Consider the following 20,325-nt stretch of genomic DNA (forward strand, 5'->3'; position numbering starts at 1 on the left):
TCAAACCACAGGCAGAAACCCTGACAGATATATTGTATCAAAAAACGTTTGTTTTGAAATATTTACGTATATTTCGAAATGGTATCAAAAACCTATATCTTCGTAAGTAATTCACTGCCGGTACATCTCCCACTTATCATTTTTAACCTAAGAAAATAATACTCCAGATAGAAAATCAAGAAAAATTTCTTTTATTTGTTGTGCAATTTAAAATAAATACTTAAAATAAATTATATAAATATATATATATATATATATATATATGTATATATATATATATATATATATATATATATATATATATATATATAAATATATATATATATATATATATATATATATATATATATATATATATATATATATATATATATATATATGTTATTAAGTATTAAATAAAATATGCAAAACTTGTTTATTTTTTTAATTGTATAGTAACTTTTTTAGCCCAAAAACATTGTATTACAATCCAAAAATTGCAAAAAAATCAAGTTGATTGATTTCGGTCTTGCAGAAAAATTGGATCCAGAAAAAGATTTAAAAAAAAAGATTCCTACCCATGACTTTGTTGCTCCAGAAATTGTTAGTAATGAAACTTTAGGATGTTACACAGATATGTGGTGAGTCTCGATAGTTATGATAATTGGTGTCTGTATATAATTGTCATTTTTTTATTATTATTTTATTAGGCTGTGAAAAAAGTTAAGAATAATCTACTTTGAAAAAAACGCAAAAGCAACCTTGAGAAATTGCTTTGTTATTAAAGAAATCAATGTTTAAACTACTTGGTTTAGTTAACGCAACTTATAATTATTCGAATTCTTTTGGAATTAGTATGGTTTTTCAGCGTATTATATCCAAAGAAGAGTTTTAGTGGATTTAATTTTTATTAAATCAAGTTTTTATAATGTTTAAAGAAACTTTTTTCCTTTATTATACAATTTTTAAAACTTTTTTATTACCTTTAATTGCAAATCAAAAGACCACTATTTTTGAGTCTTAAGATCAAATCCGCTTTAACAGTGTTAACTTAATTTTATTTGAAAATATTAAAAAAATGTCTAAATCTTCTATAGATTCTAGATCTAATTGGTTCTAGCACATATTAATTTAATATATTAGTCGAAACACAACATTTCTATTAATTTTTACAAAAAATATTAGAATTTTGACCAAGAAAGAGCCTATAATCAAGAAAAATAGCTAATAAACGATCAGAATAGATCATATTAATAAACATGATGTTTATTTGACCTAAAAAGCGTATTTATTTAAAATCTTGTCTAATTTAATTTAATTTAAAATTTGAACAAGTAATCGCGATTTTAAGAGGATTTAAAAAGAAAAAAATCTTCGGTTTGGGTTCTTTCGCTACAAACGTTTTTATTTTATTTTAAGGCAAAATTTATAATTTTAAATTTATTGTCTTTTCATGGTTTAAAGACCTGATCATTTAATGGCCATAAAATACCGTTACCGTCATTTATATCGGTATCAGTAAGGAATGTAGCTTAAATATTCTAATAAATACGCTTCCATAACGCTCTATGACAATATCGTTTTTTATTTTTAAGTAACTCTTTAGGGTAATGGATCGTCCATAAATTATGCAACGTCTAATTTGTTTAAGAAACAGAAAAAGGAGATCTAAAGTTTTCCCTCTAAAAAAAAGCTTTTTAAGTAATTTTTTATCGTATTTTTGTTTTTAGGTATTTTTATTTATTTACGAATTATATAAAGATTTCTTTAGGAAAAATAATTTTTATAATTCTAAAAATGTTACATAGTCTTATTATATTTACTATTTATTTAGGGCAATTGGTGTCTTGGCATTTATACTGTAAGTTGTTTACTTAAGCGTTTGCTAAATTATTAACTTAATTATATAAGCATATGCCCTTATTCTGAGCTGTTTCGAATAAAACACAATGAAGCCGATAGATTCAAAACCCTGAGTGTGTGTGTGTGTGTGTGTGTGTGTGTGTGTGTGTGTGTGTGTGTGTGTGTGTGTGTGTGTGTGTGTGTGTGTGTGTGTGTGTGTGTGTGTGTGTGTGTGTGTGTGTGGGTGGTGGGGTGGGTGGGTGGTTGTATGTGGGTGTGATACAAGCCATTTGACAAACTTGACAAAAACAGCTATAACAGATTTTATTTTAATTAATGTTAAAATAGAATTACAGATTCATTTTATTCATCTGCTTTTTTTTACTGAAAAACGACCTTTTAGTTTTGAAAATCCAATAAAAATGATTTAAAAAGAATACATGAGTTGCTTTTACTCTTTCGTATTTATAGTCATTCAAGATATTCTTCAATTTTATATTTTTTAAATAATAAACCATACTAGAGTACCTACAACATTTATTAACAATACTTTCTAGGTTTTTTTGATTTTTGAAAAAAAAAATTTTTACTTGATTACTTACAACATTTATTAACAATACTTTCAATTTTTTTTTATTTTTGATAAAAAAAAATTTCTTTCAACTTTTTAAACAATGCATTTTTTTGTTTAAATATAAGTATAATTGTAATAATGGGTTAGTAATTGTTCTTTCTCCATACCAACTTTTTATAAACGTAATATGGATGATATTATCGCTATTTTTAATTCAGAATTTGAACATCAGGAATTTTTTACACATCTTAATAAACAACATAAAAACCTAAAATTTTCTATGAAAAAAGAACAAGCTAATCAAATTGTATTTTCAGATATTCTTATCAATAAGTCTGTTTTGCTTTTCACATAAGTATATTACAAAAAAACATAAACTGGTCTTTTACAAAATTTTTCAAGTTTTGTTTCCTATTTTTATAAAATTAGTCTTATACGTTGTTTAATTGATAGAACGTATAAAATCAACAACACATAGCTAGGATTTGATAAGGAAATTAAAAATCTATCTAATATTTTAAAAAATAAACAATATTTAAAAAAAAATAATAATACCTAAAATAATTGACACTGAAATTAAATTATTTGGTTGATAAAAAGTTAAATCCATCTGTGATAAATTGTATTGATAACTATAATATTAGATATGAAAAGCTTCCATTTATAGGATTTTACTCAAATTTTACTAAATCTAAAGTTAATAAAATCATTAAAAATTATTGTAAAGATTTTATAATTAATTTAATTTACACTACCAACAAATTACAAAACACTTTATTTATAAAAGATCTACTTGCTAAGCCACTCAAATCCAATGTTATTCACAAATTTTCTTGTGCTGGATGTAATGCCAGTTATATTGGAGAAACCTCCAGACACTTGACAGCAAGGGTTCATGAGCACCTTACAAGTGACAAACAATTTAATGTTTACAAGCATTTAATTTCATATATTAATTGTAAAAATCTCAGTAACTATAATTGTTTTAAAATTTTGAATACTGCTCCAAACATAAACGAATTGAAAATTAAAGAAGCACTCCATATTAAATGGGAAAACCCATCTTTAAATAAACAAACGGTTCAGTATAATATAAATTTTTTTAATTTTATTTCTGCAATTTGTAAAAAACGCGTAATTTTATTTCTGCTATTTACGGTATCATAATTTGTATAATAATTTTTATTGGTTTCTAATAATTCAACTTGTCTGTTAATATTTCTCTGTAAAATCTTCAAATTTTAATTTTATATTTATATCCAGAGTTTTAAATCGTAATTTTATTTTTTGAAAATGTAATATGTTAAACTATGAAACATGTCAAGATTAAAAAATATCGTGTTTTTCTTTATAATATGTTAACATTTATTACTAATATAATTGTGATTAAGTGCGACTTTCTGTAAAAACTAAGTGAAAATAGAAATTGTTAAAAGTTAACGGTTTAGATTTTATGATGAGAGTAAGAGAGGGGGTCAAAAAGCTGCACAAAAAGCGTGACATAATTTATAAACAGCTCTTTAGAAGCTTAATTCTAAAATCAATTAAATAAAATTTTAAAATATTATATTTGATTTAATAGTTAAAAGAACTATGGTCAGGTTTCTCTCGTTTAACAATTTTTGAAAAGGGTTTAAACCATTTACAAGTTACAAACAATGCGCAAAAGGATTAAACTTCGTTCTTAAATTAGATTTCACAACTAAGAGGCAGTTTATAAAAGTAATCACGTTTTTTTTGAGAGCTTTTGAAACTTCGTAAAGTGTCCTCTTGTCATAAAGTGTCGCAAAACTCATATACGTACCCTCGTATACCAATGCATTGTTTTTGTTGCAACCATAGTTATATTTTTTAGCCTCAGTGGTTGCTCTCCATTTCTTGGTGATAATAAACAAGAGACTTGTGAAACCATTGTTAATGTTAATTACAAATTTGAAGACCAATTATTTGAAGAAATACCAAATTACGTAAAAGATTTCATTTCCGATCTACTTATCAAGCAACCTGCGTAAGTTAGTATAATTTATAGCAGTTTAAAGATTTTTTTCATTACCTTTTTATTAGAAACTCAAAACTTAAAATTAAAAAATTGTGCTTTTATTACAAAAAGATAAATGTTAACAGATTTAAGTTTGAGAAATAAAAAGAGAGTAAACTAAAAACAATTTTTTACTTATTTTATCAACATATTTACCAAAAAATTATGAAATGATTTGACAAAAGAGTCACCTGACTGATACTTACATATAATGAAAATATAACAGCTTATAAATAATTTATTTCGCAACAGATTCTTAAACTAATGCTTTCTTTGCTTAATTAATTTAAAGCTAATTATACAACATTCTATTACAAATCACAAAAAAGAATAATTATTAAAGTTTTCTTGGCGTATTGTAAAACAAGACGTGATAAAAAATAATTTTTTTTTCATATCGACTAATATAATATATATCATATATAAACTTTAGATGAGTTATGCAATAAATTTTTTCTCACTATATATAAGTTTATTTAATCATTTGTTACTGACATTTATATTTAAATATAAATATTATATTTTTTTTCCTGAAGTGTATAATAAAACTTTTGCTGACGTTAAACCTGACTGACATTTATATTTAAGTTTACATATATAAATTTATTCAATCATTTGTTACTGACATTTATGCTTAAACATTTTCCTGACGTTAATATTTAAACGTTATACCGACGTTTTATAATTAAATTTATATATGATAATAAAGCAAATGATGTATAGTACAAAAAATTTCAATATGTTATCACAATACAAAACTACTGATACAAAGTGCCGCCATTTGATAATTCAAAACAGTTCACCTAATTTTACACCACATTTTTGTGGTATAGCGTTTTTCAATCTAATACAAGTATTTCATTATTTGAAAAAGTTTATCTAGAATTGATATCTTTGAGGCAATGTCAATGAAATCAACTAGTTTTATTTTTTCACTACTTTTAATAAAGCTTACATAACGTTGTTTAAATATCTTTTTATAATGGTGTCATTGTTCGGGTTCAAAATGTTTCGTAAAACAACGAAAAGAAATGTCTTTTAGATTTGAAAAAATAGCTAATGCCATTTTTTCAAAATCTGAAAAACATTTCTATCATTAAACGGCAAAAAAAACATGACCTATTATATAAAAGTATTTTCCAAAAAATAAATTTGTTAAAAAAACTTGTTTAAATTGTGTTTTTTATGCGATAGCCATGCCACTAACCCTGTAACTGTAACTAACGCTACAAGACAAGATAGTATATATTTTGTTAAATTTTGAAAAAGATGCTTGAAGAGACTCAATAAAAATGTTACGTTAGTTGTTTTATTAACCTCAAGTGAATCTATGTAAGTTTATAATGGCTATTAGTATTTTTATTATTTTTATTTTTACTGTATACAGTGGGCTTGTCGCCAGTAACCATGACATAAGACGTCCGTTGCATGTCTTACGTACGTTTGGACATCCATGATATGTCTGACAAACGTCTCCCAGACGACACGCACTTACTGGGTATGAGACTTTTTGTATAATTTGCGAAAAAAAAAATTATATCGTAATATGTTAAATAGCATTGTATAAATCAAATGTATACGGGTTTACGTTTTAAGAATGGAATTGCGCTCTGTAAAATGATGTGATATTTCTATAGTAAATTTTTTATAAAAACTGACACAAAATATTATTAGGCAGTTGGAAATCTTTTTTTTTTAAATAAAAGATTTTTAAACATAAGAGTTTTATGTCTTGCTTTAGTGGATTGATAAATAATGAAAGTTTCATAAACATTTTCCATTTGAGTCATAGATTATTAAACTAGATTAGGTTTAGTGTTTTATAATAATGTTGACCACTTTTAATTTATTTTTGAACAATTTTTTTTTAAAACTTTTGGTCGTCTCCTCAAATGCACAATGAGTGATGACGTCTAAATGTCTTTCTTTTTTTTTTTACAGATTGAGATCGACAGCGGAAGAATGTCTCAAAGATGATTTATTTGAAGACTTGGTAAAAATGATATGGGATTTTAAATAATTTCATAAATTTTTATAATTAATTAGGATGAAGTATACCATAAGTTTTCTGTTAAATAGAAAATTATTTATATTATAGTTTTAGGCCGAGAAACAATTTTGATCATTAAATCATTTGTAATTTTATGTATTATAAAAAATAACAAAGTTGAAAAATACTCTTAATTTGTTATTTTTTTAGAAGAACCTTCAAGATCTAAGAGAACCTGTACTTATATCGACTGCTATGCTAAAGCAATACTTGGCTGAAAAAAAATGCAAGGTATTTTTAACTAATTATAGATATTTATTTATAAATAATCCTAGTCGAAGCGTTTAGAAAGCTGCCTCCTGATTTTAACTTTGATCACCCTATGCCTCATTTATTTTTAATAAATTACAAAAGCTATAACCCATCTGTTAATTTTTATTAAACTAACTGTGGATCTATATTGGACATGCACGTGTTAGCTATTAACAGCCCATTAGAATGCCATATACGGACCTCATTTATACGAATGTGCATAGCAACATTAATTCGTCGACAACTGCCTTCAGGCTGACAAACACAATATAGGTATACCTGATGAGCAAATAACCCTATTTTAAAAACAAAAAATTTTAAAAATCTTATTTTTATTAAATTTATTCCATCAATTTTTTTAATGTTTAATTTACTTTATCTTTTGTTCGAAAGCATACTTATAAAAATATACCAAGCTTACATATGCAAATTGAAGTTCGCTCAGAACTAATTTATCGATATGTTTACTATCCTCAGTAATGGATCAAGGAATTTTAGTGGAGGAAGGAGGAGGCGTGTTGAAATAATTTTGTATTTTGTACCACATTTGCGTCTGGTAAATAAAATAAGGTCCTAAGTTTCTAAAACATTTGAGGACTTTCAGATTTTAGTGGTGGTAGTAGGGGGAACAATGCACACCTTATTCCCCCCCTTCCTCCCTTACACTCCTAAATCCGTCACTGACACGGCGATCTATACTGAAGGCCTTGCCATCGCGCAAACAGCGTATTTGACTGGGGGCCTATTTTAAACTGTACTTAACTATAATCGTCATTTTCGTTATATTGAAATATGTAAAAAAAAATGTTGTATTTATGGCTGTACTACAAATTATTTATCTGCTAAAAAGAAATCGGATAATTTGAAGATCTCAGTATATCGATTTCCTAAAAATGAAGAAGAAAAACAAATGTGGATTAAAGTAATTCCAAATGCAAATCTAAATGTAACTAATGAGACTGTAGTTTGTGAGTTGCATTGGCGGATAAATTTTGAAAAACAACAAGTCAGAGGAAAATATCGTCCTAAATTTCCACCATCTGTTTGGCCAGGCATACCTTCTATCAAATTCCCACTCAATCTCCTCCATTACGTTCAACAAATTGTGCTTCTTCGTGTTCTTGAAATTTCGCTCAAGATGAACTATCAACCTTTTTAGAAAAAGATAGAGTAACTTTTGCTGATATGAAAGTAATGAAAGAGATTTAGGTATTCCATCGGTATGTTTTATGATAAATAACACTATTCATTTGCAATCACAAGCTTATTCAAATGGGGTTCCATGTTTTTTAATCAAGATTAGAAACAGTTTGCATTTTGAAACTTATCATTATGGAGTCAAAATTAAAATTTCTACAATTTCTAAAAACAGAGTTTCCAAAATTAATGCATGGTCAATATTAGAAGAAGTCGTACCTTATTTAAAGAATTTGATTCTTGGAAGAAAAGAAATTGTAATTCAAGAACATTTAGCTTCTATGGGTTCACAGTGTATTGGTAGTAAGATTTATTCTAAAGAAATTATTTTTAGATCTTTTCAGTATTTTGCTACGTCCAGAAGTTTGTATAATCAATTGCGAACAGAATACCAATTGCCTTCTGTAAGAACTTTGACAAGAATAACTTCAAAAGTTTCTAAATTAAACGAAAAGCTTTTTTTGACAAATATTTTCAAATCTATTGAAGAAAAACAGAAACTTTGTTTGTTATTGCATGACGAGGTTTATGTTAAAAAAATGTTATTATATCATGGTGGTATATTATTTGGAAAAGCAATGGACGATTCAACTTCTCTTGCAAAAATTGTATTGAGTTTAATGGTTAATTGCTTATTCAGTGGACCATCGTTCAATACCAAAATGATACCTATAAATAAATTAAACTCGTAATTTCTTTTCGAACAAATTAGCATTACTATCCAATCAATAAAGGGATCATCGGGTCAAGTCAAAGCTATAATATGTGATGGAAATAGAATTAATCAGGCATTTTTTAAAATCTTCAAAAGAACAGTTCCAAATAAACCCTGGTTGACTAATGATGGTATTTTCTTAATCTTTGATTAAGTACATTTGCTTAAAAACATTAGAAATAATTGGCTTACTGAAAAAACTGGTTAACTTATTTTTTATGATAAAGGAGTACATAAAGTAGCACAATGGGATCATCTTAAAAAGCTTTATGAACTTGAATCCAAAAATTTAGTTAAATTATCTAATTTAAACGAGGTTTCAATATTTCCAAAGCCAATTGAGAGGCAGTCAGTTTCTACCTGTTTAAGGATATTTTGTGACAAAACTTACCATGCTTTGATTAACCATCCAGGACTGCAGCATATAAAAGAAAGACAAGACACAGCAGATTTTATTAACATTGTTGTATCATGGTGGAAAGTTCTCAATGTTAAGGGAACAGGTGCAGATATTAGATTTAATGATGAACTTCAAGCAGTAATTAGAGATCCTAATGATAATATGTTGGACGATATTTTAAATTTTGGAAATATGGCTTTAAAGAGTGCTGGAAAGCAAGGTAAAAAAAAGAAACAACTTACTTGTGACACGGCACAATCAATTTACCACACGTGCAATAGTGTTGTTGAATTATGTCGATCATTATTGAATAGCTCACATCAATATGTCATTCTTAGTAAGTTTTCTACTGATCCATTGGAAAAAGAGTTTAGTAAATTGCGACAAGGTTCCAGAGGCACATATTTTATAACAGTACAACAGGTGATTGAAAAATTGAATATTTTAAGAGCCAAGCTTTTACTGTCACTTGATAACCTAGCTGTTGACATAAGTCTTGATACAACCCATTCTTGTCCAAATTGCGGCTTTTTATTGGATGAGTCCTCTGCTGAGATATTTGACAACTTACCAGATCTTGAATCTTTCATTTCTCCAGATACAAATATGGCACTTATATACATATCAGGGTATTTAACTTGTAAAGATATCGAACTATCAGAAAATGAGCTGCTAAAAAAAAACACTTTTTACCACCAAAAATATGGACAATACATAGACTCAATTGACTGTGGTGGACTTAATATTCCCACTGATAATACCTGTCAATGGGTAATATTTTCTTTTATAATTTTTAATGCGATTAAGGATCAAGTATGCAGAGTTTCATTGAGCAATATTCTAATGATGGTATCAGAGTTTTACAACTTTGAGGTGCATCGACATCACGGAAATATTCTTTCAAACATTTTTTTAAACTTTTAAACTTTTTTGTAAACTTCTGACTCCTCGTTCAAATAAAGAACCAGCACAAAAAATATTAAAACTGTCATTAATTATATATTTATGTATATGTATATATATATGTATATATTTATATATATATATATAATGTATATACATATATATAATGTATATATATATATATATATATATATATATATATATATATATATATATATATATATATATATATATACATATATATATATATATATATATATGTATATATATATATATATATATATATATTTATATATACATATATATATACATATGTATATATATATATACATATATATAATGTGTATATATATATATATATATATATATATATATATATATATATATATATATATATATGTATATGTATATATATATGTATATATTTATATATATATATATAATGTATATACATATATATAATGTATATATATATATATATATATATATATATATATATATATACATATATATATATATATATATATATATATATATATATATATATATATATATATATATATATATATATATATGTATACATGTATATATATATGTATATATGTATATATATATATGGCATGACTTTGATCTTTATTTTATTGTTTTGTTTGATTATTTGAGAAATATTTATAAATTAAGAAATATTTTGTTGGAATTTCAGTTTGTTATTTTAAAATAAAACGTTTCGAGAGTGAAAAGTTTATTGAGTTAATATAAAATTACTTAAACAAATTTTTGTTTTGTTTTCGCCGTTTAAAAAATAGGCCCCCAGTCAAATACGATGTTTGCGCGATGGCAAGGCCTTCAGTATAGATCGCCGTGGTCACTGACTATTCAATCTTAAAATTTCCGTTTTTATTATTGCGAAAGTTTTTACATAATTAACAGTTTTAAAATGAAATATAAAAAACATTAAAAAAAACCTGCTTTTAAGTCATTCAATAGTTTAACTTCGATACCTTGTGACAACTTGGAATATGGAAAATTATATAAAAGTAATGGTGAACAGGTTTCAAATCTTTAAATAAAACCTAAGGCCTAGGCCCTAATTTAAAATATTTAAAGTTTATTAAGACATTTGAAACCTAATATAACGTAAGTAAAAACGTAAGCTACATAAAACACGTCAAAATGTTTCATTTAAAAATCTTATTTTGCCAGAGACAAAAATGCGTGGAGCCTCACCAAAAAAATGTAAAGCTTAAATTTCTTATATGGACTATACTAGAAATATTGTTAGTCGTGATACACTTAACACGAATATTTAAATAAAGAAAGAAAAAGACCTTAACAAATATAAGCAAAACTTCTTACAAAATGTCTCAATGATGCTGTAAGAACATTTTAAAAGCTTAATAAGAAGAAAAAAACATATGTATATATATATAATTGAAAATTAACTTGTACTACAATATATTTAAATTATCATATCATTTAGTAACTATCAGAAGTATTCTTAAAACAAAAGTAGAAAAACTAATTTTTTTTTAGATTAATTTTAAAACATTAGAAGATATTGCCAAGACAAATAATATTAAAAAATTCTGAACCACTTTTACATTGAAACGTAAAACATAAAATTATGAGTAAAAATACATTAAGGACTTTCAAATCATAATAAAAAATTTGGATGTATTTAACAATTTTCAAAATATATTTAACGCAACATAACTGTACTGTTGCACACCGAGGTACGAAGAAGTAATTGCACTCTTTTTGTTTGTCTTTTTGTTTGTCAAAATAATTTATTGTGTTTAATCCTTTAGAAACTTTAATGTTTTTAATATTATGATATTTTCCAACTGATAATTTCATCAAAAAATATTTCTAAAACTTTGTCAAGTTTTTTATTTTTATTTTTATTTCATCTGTTTTGATATAAATTTAGACGAAAATTTTTTTTTGTTTGTTTGTTTAGAAGTGAAACAAACTACAACTTATACATTGTTTTGTCAATCTTTAAAGATAATTTATTCCATTTTAAACCAGTTAGGGATATGCTTAAATTTATTATTCATTTTATAATAATGGTACAAAAACATGATGGTTTTTAGGTTTAATTCTTTTTTTCATATCATTTGTGTATGTTAAAATATCAGCAAACCCAAGAACCTGGTACCTAGTGGAACACCGCATGTTATATTAGTTATTTGATTTTGATAATTATCTTTTTGGGTGAAAAGTAATTATCTGTTTTTAAAATAATACATTCTTATTTTATAAGATTTTTTATTTATGCCATAATTTTTGAGCTTCTGCAGTAATGTTTTACAATTGACTGATCAAATCCTTTTGACAAATTAATAAATATACCATTGTGTTTTATTTTCCATCCAAGCATTTAAAGACTTCCCGTAAAAATTAAATTAATTGTGCAGTCCGTTGAAACATCTTTTTTTAAAGCAAAATGATTGTATATTAGTTTTTTTTTATCAGGGTTTATATATTCTAAACAACTTTTTCTAAAACATCTTAGTAGATCCGAGAAGGATAGGTACTGAACAGTAATTGCATTTTTTGCAAATTGGGATAATTTTTGCAATTTCCATTTAGTCCTAAAACACTTTAAAAGAAATTTAAAAACAATTTTTAATTTTTTATAACAACCTATATTACTATTATGATACTGTTATACCTAATTATGATACTGTTATGCATAATTATGTCAATCTTACTTTCGAAGAAAATTCAAATGAAACTTGCTTTATTGTAAAAGATTTAAAAGCTGCGTCAAACCCTTCGGTAATTAATTTGTTAATAAAAAAAAGATTATCTATAAACATAAATAAAAAGTCGTTAACTTTTAAATGAATGAGATAATTCAATAAGAGTATTACCTAGCTTCGTTTGGTAAAAACCTGGAGCCTAAACAAACAAGTAATGCAGTTATTTAGAATTTTAAACTTATTACTTAAACACTTTAAACAGTTACTTAAACCTGCATTATGCTGCGTTAATGAGGTATCGATAATTGGAATTTTATAAAAAAAATTAATTCCGATTTATCTCAAGAATTTACTAAATTCGTTTGCAAACTTGATAGATTCGTTAACCATTTCGTTTTTGAATTGAATTCGGCATGCTTGAACAAACAAATTATTTTAAATCTACTTATCAGATTATTTTGTAAAGTATTTTGTATATAATTTTAAATTTATAATTTCTTGGGGGTTTAAATTTATAATTTCTTGAGGATTTCTTGTGTCCCTTACCAACCTAAGAACTAATTTTAACTAATATACATTATGCAAACTAGTAAAATTTGTAAAAAAATTTATTAGAAATTTTATTTTCAATACCATTGGTTGTTATGAAAAATGTTTACTGTAACAATGCAATCAATAGAAGTTGCTGAATTTTATATTCTCATAGCTTACGATTTATCTGAGACATTGCCTTTGTTATAATTGTTTCATTATTTAATTTTACTTTTTGTTATCATTGTAATTTTTTAATTGTTTTCTTTCCTTACTATTTGTTGCTTTTTAAATGAGCTAAAATTAATGATGACGTAAATAATAAAGAACCCAGATAACACATAGGCATCAGGCCGACATCAGCGCGACGTCCGTATTCAATCGGCTAAAGATGTAATTTTTACATCTTTTTGATGGGCGGCTGCTCATTGGCAGGACGTAAACAAAGACGTCAAAAAGGCATCGGCGCGATTTCTACATTTGATCGGCTAAAGATGTAATTTTTACATCGTTTTGATGGGCGGCTGCTCATCGGCAGGGCGTAAACAAAGACGTCAAAAAGGCATCGGCGCGATTTCTACATTTGATCGGCTAAAAATGTAATTTTTACATCGTTTTGATGGGCGGCTGGTCATCGGCAGGACGTAAACAAAAACATCAAAGGGCATTGACGCGACGTATTTGTATTTGTGTATTGGTGCGACGTATCCGTATTTGATCGACTAAAGATGTAATTTTTACATTTTTTTAGAACTTAAACAAAAGCGCTAAAATTTCATTGGCACGACATCTGCATTTCGGCTTACATATTTTGGATAAAATACAAAACGAAATAAAATTTGACAGTTTTAGTAATATTTTTACTAACATAAAAACATCAAATAGTAAAATAAAAATATAACAATATAGTAAAACATTACCATAATTACGCTAAAAGGCTTCTGTATTTGTTTTGGCTTCCGCTCTCTTTTTACGACCTCCGCCTCTATCTGATGGAACACGCATCTTTTGTAATGGAGTTTGCACAAACAGCATCTGTACAATATACAAATTTGTACAAATATACTTTAACCACCTCATATTCACAACATATACAACTAAAATCACAAATCAATCATATACTACTAAAGTCAAACAGCGTTCAATCAAAATTTACTTTAGTAGTACTTAGCGCAATACAAAAACTTCTTTATAAAATTCAAAATTCAAAACAACCGGTCACAAATCAGCATACGCCATTTGGCATATTGTGTATGCACAGAATGTGTGGAGTTTTTGTTACGTATAGTATATACTTAACTATATATAAACAAACAACTTCATGCAATATTACTAAAAAGTATAACTGTTATGCAATAATGCATAATAGTTGAGGGAACCTCCACTTTTAGTGAATCACGTTTAATTTATATCAATTTACACTTTTTTTATAAAATTTAAAAGACAACTATTGACCGACTATATACAAACCAGTCTGACGTCAAAGATACTCTTTTACATAGCAGTAATAAAAAAAAATAGCCCACCAAATCAAACATGCTGAAAAGGCATGTTTGTTTTCATGGCCCATGAAATTTAACTTGTTAGCCAATTCATTTGTCATGACCATTTTCATAATACTTCTGACAGTTTCCTTCACTGTAACGCCTCCCTGAAGACCCAGAAGTCTGAAGAAAATATACAATTTAAACTTACACTAAAACTGTTAAAAGTTTGTCACTATAACAAAAAACTTACTGATTGTAACTTGTCTTGTGCTGATAGTTAATTTTTTTTTCAAAACTTTGCACTTGTTCAAATGTTTGCAATGGCAAATTTAATTTATCGGGCAACTTTAAATTAACTCCCTGAACATGTAAATCAAGATGCTTTAAAATCACATTATGTTGCTGTGATAGATATTGAAATTGAGCCTCTATGTCAACATTCTGTTTTTTAACTTCCACAAGCAACTTAACCATTACATTACTTATAAACTATAACCATCAATTATAAGTTATAAGTTTTTATCATCCTAATAGTGGTATATTTTTAAATTAAATTTTATAGTCAAAAATATTTTTAAGAAACTAAATAATAAATTTGAATTTAATAAAACCAGATTTATTTCCTAACTGCTTCTACTACTTAACTACTTTACTTGATCCTCAATAATTTATCACACATTATTATTTATTACAAGTGATTTTTTTGATCAAACTTTGTTAACAACATATAAATTACAATAAACTGCCTGTTCAGTGTGTGGTAGATAATTGGTGGTTTCCGATTGAGGTGTTCTAAAATTACTTGAAATTTTAGAAATAAAATCTTGCAGCTCTTTTTCATCTTTATATGAATTCTGATTGATTATTTCATGATTATTGTAATTAGACTGCATTGAATTCAAATGCATAGCTAAATTATGCATTATTTCTGTATCTGCAGAAAGGAATCTTAAGGTATTAAAAGGTGGTTTATGTCGTAAAACAGGTTGATCAAGTGCTAAAGTTGATGTCACACGAGATGCAAGCTGACAGTTGTTCTGATAAGATGACTGATCAGATGCATATCTAAGGGGTGGTTGAGAGGGCAGTAATAGCCTTTTATTATCAGGTATATTTTTCAAGATACATTTATTAGACAACTAAAAATCAAAATGATTATCAAAATTATTTTTATAAATCTTTGGTTTCTTTTTTAACTTTACTTGACCAACATCAATGCTTGAGTCTACGTTATTCATATGCATATATTAGGTGTTTATGTCAACATCATCTTCATTTGGAGAATCATCAACATTCATTTTCTTTCGTTTTTCAGACTTCGTCTTTTCTGTGTCAGATGTAGCTGTATCTAAATCAAATGTTATCTTTCCCTTCTTGGTTTTTTCCTAGCAGACTCATATTCTTCTTTAAAAATAAAATAAAATAAAATAATAAAATTTAAAATAATGAAATTATATTTTATTTTTAGTATATGTAATATTTTATTATATTATATATTGTATTTAGTAATAAAAATTATATACATTTAATTAAAAGAAAACATAGAAACGTCATTTAATGATTTTAATAATGCGGTGAAGACATTAATGTGACATTAGCTGTGAAGACACCATTTAATTGTAAATAACATTGCCACAAAATACTCACAACAGCTAAGTAGATAAAGCAATGGCTTATGTAATAAATTTAAATTGATAAAAAAGAAAGTAGACAAGTATATTAACCATATATTCCAAGACACTTGACAGTAAATTGTAACCAATCTGTTTCATGCATTTGCAATGACTTGACTGCTTTTACAATCATATGAATTGGTGTAGATTTAGGAGGCCAAGCGCAATATGTTCAGTCATGTGAAAGCTAAAACAATGGCAAAGCCTCTACCTCTTCCCCATTGCTTGTTTGAAAAATGACTACTGCATACTAAATATGTAACATTAGCATGGGTTAATATTAGGAGCAAAGAATATTCTTTTTTAATTTAATAGTTTTAGAGTTTTTTTTTTTTTTTAAGTTATTATCTGTTACAAAGTTATCATCTGTTATGAAAATTAAAGAGAATAGGAAAGGGACACACAAAAAATTATATTTAATATTTATTTAAAAATTTTATTCTAAATTGTGTACTCAATGACTAATAATAACTTAAATAAATAAGAAATAATAAAATTATAGAGTTATAAATTTAACAAACCTTAAACATTTTCCAGATGGCTTCAATAATAAATGGATGAATTAATGAAACTAATATCTATTTCAGCCAAGGTCATAAACACAGCCTTGGTCAATTATAAAACCCACTTACTTTTTACTTCCTAGTATGCGGTAAAAAAAAAAATTGTAATTAAATTTATGCAACCGTAGTATATTTAAACACTACAAAAAATCGATAAATATATTCAGAAAAAATTATAGCAGAGAAATGTAAAAATTTGTGATACAGGTTTACAAGTGAAATGTTTTAAAAATATAACCAAGGGCGTGTAGTAAGGTGGGTGGAAAATAAATAAGTTTTTTAAATTAAACATTGTTAGTGGTCATCAAAGTTGGTAATTCTTTTAAAAAACATGCCTTTAGGAACTCCAGGCACCATAAAGGTGTTCTTGGGATACAAAAGGGTTGATTAAGTCCTGGTTTAAATTAGGAAAAAATTCACAACAAAATTTAAGAACCTCTAATTATGAACCAAAAGGTCAACATGAAATATATAACATATGCAGGGCCATCTTATCCATTAGGCACTATAGGCACTGTGCCTAGAGCCTACGAATCTACAAGGGCCCACAAAAGAAATGAAAAAAAAAGAAATTTTAAAGTGTTTTTCATTTCATTTATAAAACAATCATACAGATGCAGTATAATAATCATAATTGATACAAATTTTTATAATCAAACAGTATAATTAGATATCATTAACTTTTCGACTTTTGGTATTTGCAAAATCAACTATAACATCTTCAAATGTCATCTCCCGCATTACTTCATTTTCAATTGATAGCAGTGCCAGGGAGGATAGTCGGGCTTGTCCCATAGTTGAACGCAGATAGTTCTTTATCAGTTTTAATTAAATAATAAAAGAACGTTCACCTTCTGAATTCGTGCCTAATATAGAGAAATAAATCCTGAAAGCGATATTAACATTTGGAAAATTTGCAACTAGTTTATTGTCTATTTGCAGCTTAATCTTATCAGACACCGATTTACCATCGCTAAACATTTGAGAAAACAACAAAAACTCATTGGTAAATTCGTTTTCGAGGTCTGATGGATACAATTGAATTAGTGCCTTGGTTTTGGCCACTACTTCCTCACTCGACAAAGATCTGTTGTCAAGAAGAAAGTTAAACCTTTCGTACAATACTTTATAAGCTGCTCTGCGTTTTTTCCATCTCATTATTAAGTCTGTCTATGATAACGTAATACTGTTGAATACGGAAACTATCACTAGCACTAACATTTAAACTGGGATTACTTGTATCCATAACTTCGTCATCAAATCGCTTTCGTATTTGCTTGCGTTGTGTAGCTTCTTTGTAATCAGATTCTGTGAGATCTGTTGCCTGGCCTTCGAATGTTTCAAACTTACTGCGTGTATCATGAAAATACTGTATGAGACCATCGTACAGTTTAATGATGGTCAATACACGGCTCCTGTAAGGCTTTATTGACAATATTCATCGTTTGAAGTAAATCTTTCCAAATCACAAACATTAACGCAGTTTCAAAGTACTCTAAATGTTTAACCAGTGATTTCGCTTCATGAACAGCTGCTGGTGGTTGATGTTTGCTGTTAGTGACTTCACATAATGCCTGACGAATTTGTAAGTAATTTTCATAGAAAGCTCTTGTGGCATCACTTTTAGAGGACCACCTAGTTTCTGATAAGCTTTGTAAAACAAATACGTTTTCTTTAAGAAGTTCTTTAAGAGTTGACCATCTCTTCGTTGAAGCTGAGAAAAAATTGTAAACTGACCAAAATAATTTACAGCTGCTGAACAACACTCCACGGTAGCTGAACCAACTAAGTTTGGGCTCTGGGCAGCACATGGAATCCATTCTGCTAAATGATTAATCTCTCTGAACCTAGCTTGCACACAAGAATATATTCCACTCATGTTTCTGGCATTATCATAAGATTGTGATTGGCATTTTTTGATGTCTATTCCATGAAACTGAAGAATACCAACCACAAGATTAAATAAGTATTCTCTATCATGGTGTTCAATTGGAATAAATTGAAGAAATTGCTCTACTACATTTCTGTTTTTGAGTACATAGCGAATAAAAAGTGTGAGCTGATCTACATGACTAATATCAGGGGTTGAATGCTAATTCCATAATATTTAGCACCCTTGATTTCAGAAATTATTTACTTCAAAACTTTGCCTCCTAATATATTAATGATTTCATCGCATATGTTTGCTGAATGATATGATACATTTTCCTTTCCTGGATTTCCATATCTTTGAATGTGTTCTCTTACAAATGAATCAAATTCAGCTAACAGATCAATACAATCAAGATAATTTCCATTGTTAGGAGAGTTATGCAATTGATTGTCACCATGAAAAGCTAATACCCTTTCAGCAAGAAACTTTGTCACTACAACAACCCTCCTCAAGACTTCAGTCCAGTATTTGTAAGACTTCTCATTTTCCTTCTGAAGTTCGACATCAATTCGAGTAGATATTTTGTATCGCATAATCATCGACACAGCAGCAAAATAATCTTTTGATTTTTCATGTGAGGTTATCCTAGCAATAACATTTTTCCAATCATCGAAACTAGTTATAAATTGATTCCTTGGTGCATTGTTAGTACTAGCACTGCCGGTTTTGAAACCAAATATCTTGCAAATATAACAAAACACTTTACCAGTTGAGGGCGAATATATGAGCCAATCGCTGCTGACAATTTCTCCATATACCAGTTTTCTTATAAAGTATTCCTTGCGTACATTTATTTCCCATTCAGCAGGATCATTTGAAATAGATTCCTTACTATTCCTTATTCCCAATCTTAAATCTGCTACTGTTGGTTCCGCATCTGCTTGAATAACTGGTTCACTTGTAAGACTCATTGCACAACCGCATTGTTCCACAGTGTCAGTCAGCATTGGTTCTGGCTCTGGTATTACTATTCCTGGACTTGTTGAAGAAACGAAAGAGTTTATTGAATTATCATTGCCAGAAGTAGCATCTACTTTATTAACATATTTTAGCAAAGAACCTTTCATTTTTTTTAATGCATCCTCTTTTCTTAGCTTTTTCTGCCGTTTAATATAGCCAGACTCGTGCTTTCTCTTTGACCCATCGCCATCGGACATGACTTGAAATTCTGAAAATCATAATAAATATTCAGTATAGAATAGACATAAAACATAAAAATAAAATAAAATATGTTAACCCATTTAAAGAGGGGGAAAACATTTAAATATATTCCATAAAACATTACATTTAACAAAACTTATTAATAATTTACAAAAACGTAAACATAACAAATAAAATGCCTACCAAATAAAATCGTACTTTTTAAAATTATAAGTGGAATTCTGAGAATTTCATTTTTAAATTAATGTAAACTATTGATAAATTTAAACAAACATTTAAAACAAATAACAAACCATAGATTGAACCATAAAACATTACA

The 20,325-nt window shown here is 27.2% G+C and overlaps 1 protein-coding gene across 3 annotated transcripts in view; it reads left to right on the top strand.

The window, feature by feature from the left end:
* LOC136089414 (serine/threonine-protein kinase MRCK alpha-like) overlaps positions 1–20,325 on the top strand; it is an 83,809-nt gene that overhangs the window by 51,100 nt on the left and 12,384 nt on the right. For all 3 annotated transcript variants that reach the window (XM_065815389.1, XM_065815390.1, XM_065815391.1), the window contains 5 exons: positions 448–620; positions 1,814–1,840; positions 4,251–4,403; positions 6,375–6,426; positions 6,634–6,714. In XM_065815389.1, the coding sequence (XP_065671461.1) occupies positions 448–620; positions 1,814–1,840; positions 4,251–4,403; positions 6,375–6,426; positions 6,634–6,714 (486 nt within the window). The remainder of the gene's footprint in view (positions 1–447; positions 621–1,813; positions 1,841–4,250; positions 4,404–6,374; positions 6,427–6,633; positions 6,715–20,325) is intronic.

This window comes from Hydra vulgaris, chromosome 13, assembly GCF_038396675.1.
Source record: "Hydra vulgaris chromosome 13, alternate assembly HydraT2T_AEP".
Lineage (NCBI taxonomy): Eukaryota > Metazoa > Cnidaria > Hydrozoa > Anthoathecata > Hydridae > Hydra > Hydra vulgaris.